This window comes from Echinops telfairi, unplaced genomic scaffold (genome assembly GCF_000313985.2).
Source record: "Echinops telfairi isolate 266 unplaced genomic scaffold, ASM31398v2 ScPeMD7_443;HRSCAF=831, whole genome shotgun sequence".
Classification (NCBI taxonomy): domain Eukaryota; kingdom Metazoa; phylum Chordata; class Mammalia; order Afrosoricida; family Tenrecidae; genus Echinops; species Echinops telfairi.
Genome location: NW_022104341.1, coordinates 83558061 through 83561137, shown reverse-complemented (window position 1 = coordinate 83561137; position 3077 = coordinate 83558061). Strand labels below are relative to the sequence as shown.

Here is a 3077-nt window from a genome sequence, read left to right as displayed (position 1 = left end):
CAGTACTACGTGAGGATGTTCCCGGTGGTGGAGGAACACGTGCGGAAGAGCATGGGAGAGGAGCTTTTCCAGCTCTTCCTGGTAAGTAGCCCCTCCCTCCACACGTGTGGTCTCCCTGCGACGCCGGCCCCTACCTACCCAGGAGCACCCACAAACACTGAAGGGTGACCCGAAAGGAGGCCCGCCCTGCCTGGCTTGAGCCCCTGCCCCGCCCACCCCTCTGCCCGCGCCCAACCTCGAGTCCTGAGCGCTCTCCTGCCTCAGAGCAACCCCGAGGACTTGTACATGAAAATGGACAGCATTCAGGCAGACATCCTGGCAGCCAACAAGGTCAATGTTACCAAAGGTGAGTAGGGGCAGAGGCCCTGGAGCAGGAGGGAGGCTCGAGGCCAGCCTCATGCCCTCCTGTCTGTCGCCAGCCTTAAGGCTCACCAGCACCTACAAGGAGCTGAGCTTCCACTTTGAGGCAGAGGAAGAGGATCGGGCCTCCGCTATGCCACCCGAGAGGAATCCTGGAGAAAAGAGGGAGCAGAGCCCGTGAGGCAGCCCGAGAAAGCCAGCCCCTGGGCCTGGAAGCCTGGCAGCTGGGGAGGAGCTGGGCCCGGCCCCGGGGGCTCCCCACGGGGAGAGTCCAATAAACGGCCTTGCTGTCTATCCCGTCCTGTGCAGTGTGTGCAGTGGGAAGGGCCATCAGGTGTGGGCTAGGATGAGTTGGCCGCCCTCCGCTCCCCAAGGGGAAAAGCAGCATTCTGGAAGGTTCGGGGATATAGCGCTCATCGCAGCTCCCTGCCCACCTGCCATCCTTCCTCTGGGACAGCACCCAGGCTGTGCCTCTTGCTGCCTCGCCCTCTCATTTGCTGACTCCTCCACCCCGCCTCCTGCCCGGTGGAGGGATGGCCGACTCTCACCCTGAGCTGCCTCTGCCCGCGAGCCTGGTCCTCCTGATGACCTCACTCGGCTTCCGAGCTGCGACTACCGCGCAGATGCTGACTCCCACACTCCTGTTTCCTGCTCTACATTTCAACCCACAGCAGCCTGCCCTGCCTCAGCTGATCGCGCGGCCTTCCTACTACGACCAAATCGGGACCACTGACCACATGCCTTCTGTCAGTTGCACTACCTTCCCAGTATATCTAGAATGCAACCAGCTCGCACTGGTTCTATTGCTAATAGCGGGAGTAAGGGCCGCCCCGAGACTCCAACCGTTTACAGCCCCTTTCTCCCGCAGCACTGGGTCGTTTCAAACTGCTGACCTTGCGAATCGCAGCCCAATGCATAACCACTATGCCACCTGGGCTCCCCGAGCTACCTTACTCCCCTCTCCTTTGTCATCTGCCGCTTAGTATGTTTATTGTCTTTTCTCCACGGTTGTTGGTGCTAGGGGTCCGTCAAGTGAACTTGGCGCCTACCAACCCCTTGTGACAGAGTAGAACTGATTCATAGGCTTTCCAGGCTGTCATTTTTTTTACGAAATTTTGTAAATTTGTTTGGGGGGGTTCCAACCTTTTTATTGGCATATAATTCACATATCATACAATTCAATAGTTTAATCACATCAAGAAGCATTGTACAACCATCACCACATATCAGTTTTAAAATATTTTCATTTAAAAAAAATCATTTTACTGAGAGCGAGGCTGTAATTTTTTTAAGGAGCAAATTACCAGGTCTCTCACAGAGCCCTTGGGTGGGTGTGAACCACTAACCTTTTGGTTGTCAATGGAGCACTTAATTGTTGTGTTGCGGCCGCCGCCAGCCCTCCTCATGCTCCACTGGGGTTGAGATGTTTGTTTTGTTACTGGTACACTTAGAACATGCCTGGCAAGCATGAATGAAGAATGAGGTACTTTGAGGGAAGTGGCCCTCCCTAAGTCGGAGAACTGAAGGCAGATGGCAGTAATGATCCACAGCTGCCACGAGGGGGCATCACCGGACCTGGCAGTAGGCTAAGGCAGCTGACCATTCCAGACCAAACTGCCCTCGGCCTCTGGTTAGGCCAGGGGAGAAAAGTCAATCTGTTTTCAGTCCTGAATGCCTTCTTTTTCCCCTTTCTTTCTTTTTGTTTTAATATAAGGGTGTTGTTGTTTTTTAATGGGCAATACACTAGACTTTCTTAGAATTTTATTAGTTGGAAAATCCCCAAACCTGGGAACCATTGGCCTTAAGTTCCATACAAGCAGTGGGATGATTGAAGTGCACTCTTTAAGAAGATACATACCCAAAACAGAGATACATGAGATTTATCCATATATAGCCCCACACACACTAGTTATTTTTAAAAGCTACAGAAAAGTTTGAAGAAAAATACAGCGGATTTCTGCGTAGATACCTTTGTATGTGTTTACTGAACTATTTCAAAGTCTCAGAGCCTTAACATTTCATCAATAAATACTTCGTATTCTGCTTGTACTAGGAACAAAGACACTGTCCGACATGATTAAACTACTATTATGGTGATCTTTTGAGGACCATCCCCCAGAGATTCATGTGCTCGGTCCTCATTCCTACAGCTGTGCATATGCTACCTGACATGATAAAACGGACTTTTTGCAAATCTGCTGAAGATCTTAAAATCCCACTGATCACAAGGATCTACATCCAACCCCTCCCGTGGGGACAGACAACAGAAAAGTGGGTGAAGGGAGACAGCAGTCAGTATAAGATATGAAAATGTATAATAATTTATAAATTATCAAGGGCTCATAAGGGAGGAGGGGAAATGAGCTGATACCAAAGGCTCAAGTAGAATATATTTTGAAAATGACCAACAAAATGATTTTTTTTAAAAAGATCTTAGAATCCTTATCTTAAGGGAGAGTTTTCTAGACTATCTGGATAGGCCCAACATAATCACAAAGCCCTAAAGAGGAGGCAAAAGGATCAGTTAGTAGATCAGTGACTGGAAGGGCCCACGCATCAAGGAATGCGAGGCAGCTTCTGTTCTGGTTAGGGGCCATCTAGTCAGCTCCAACCCACAGCAACCTTACGCACAACAAAATGAAACTGCTTGGTCCTGTGCCACCCTCACAATCGCTCCTGTACCCTCAGCAAGGAGGATTCACACGGTGGCTGCAGCA

General features: G+C 50.5%; 1 protein-coding gene across 1 annotated transcript in view; it reads left to right on the top strand.

The window, feature by feature from the left end:
* Positions 1-654, top strand: part of ARMH1 (armadillo like helical domain containing 1) — a 63195-nt gene extending 62541 nt beyond the window's left edge. The window contains exons 10-12 of the mRNA XM_004699694.2: positions 4-81; positions 265-346; positions 420-654. Of these exons, the coding sequence (XP_004699751.1) occupies positions 4-81; positions 265-346; positions 420-541 (282 nt within the window). The 3' untranslated portion in view covers positions 542-654. The remainder of the gene's footprint in view (positions 1-3; positions 82-264; positions 347-419) is intronic.
* The last annotated feature ends 2423 nt before the right edge of the window (positions 655-3077 follow it).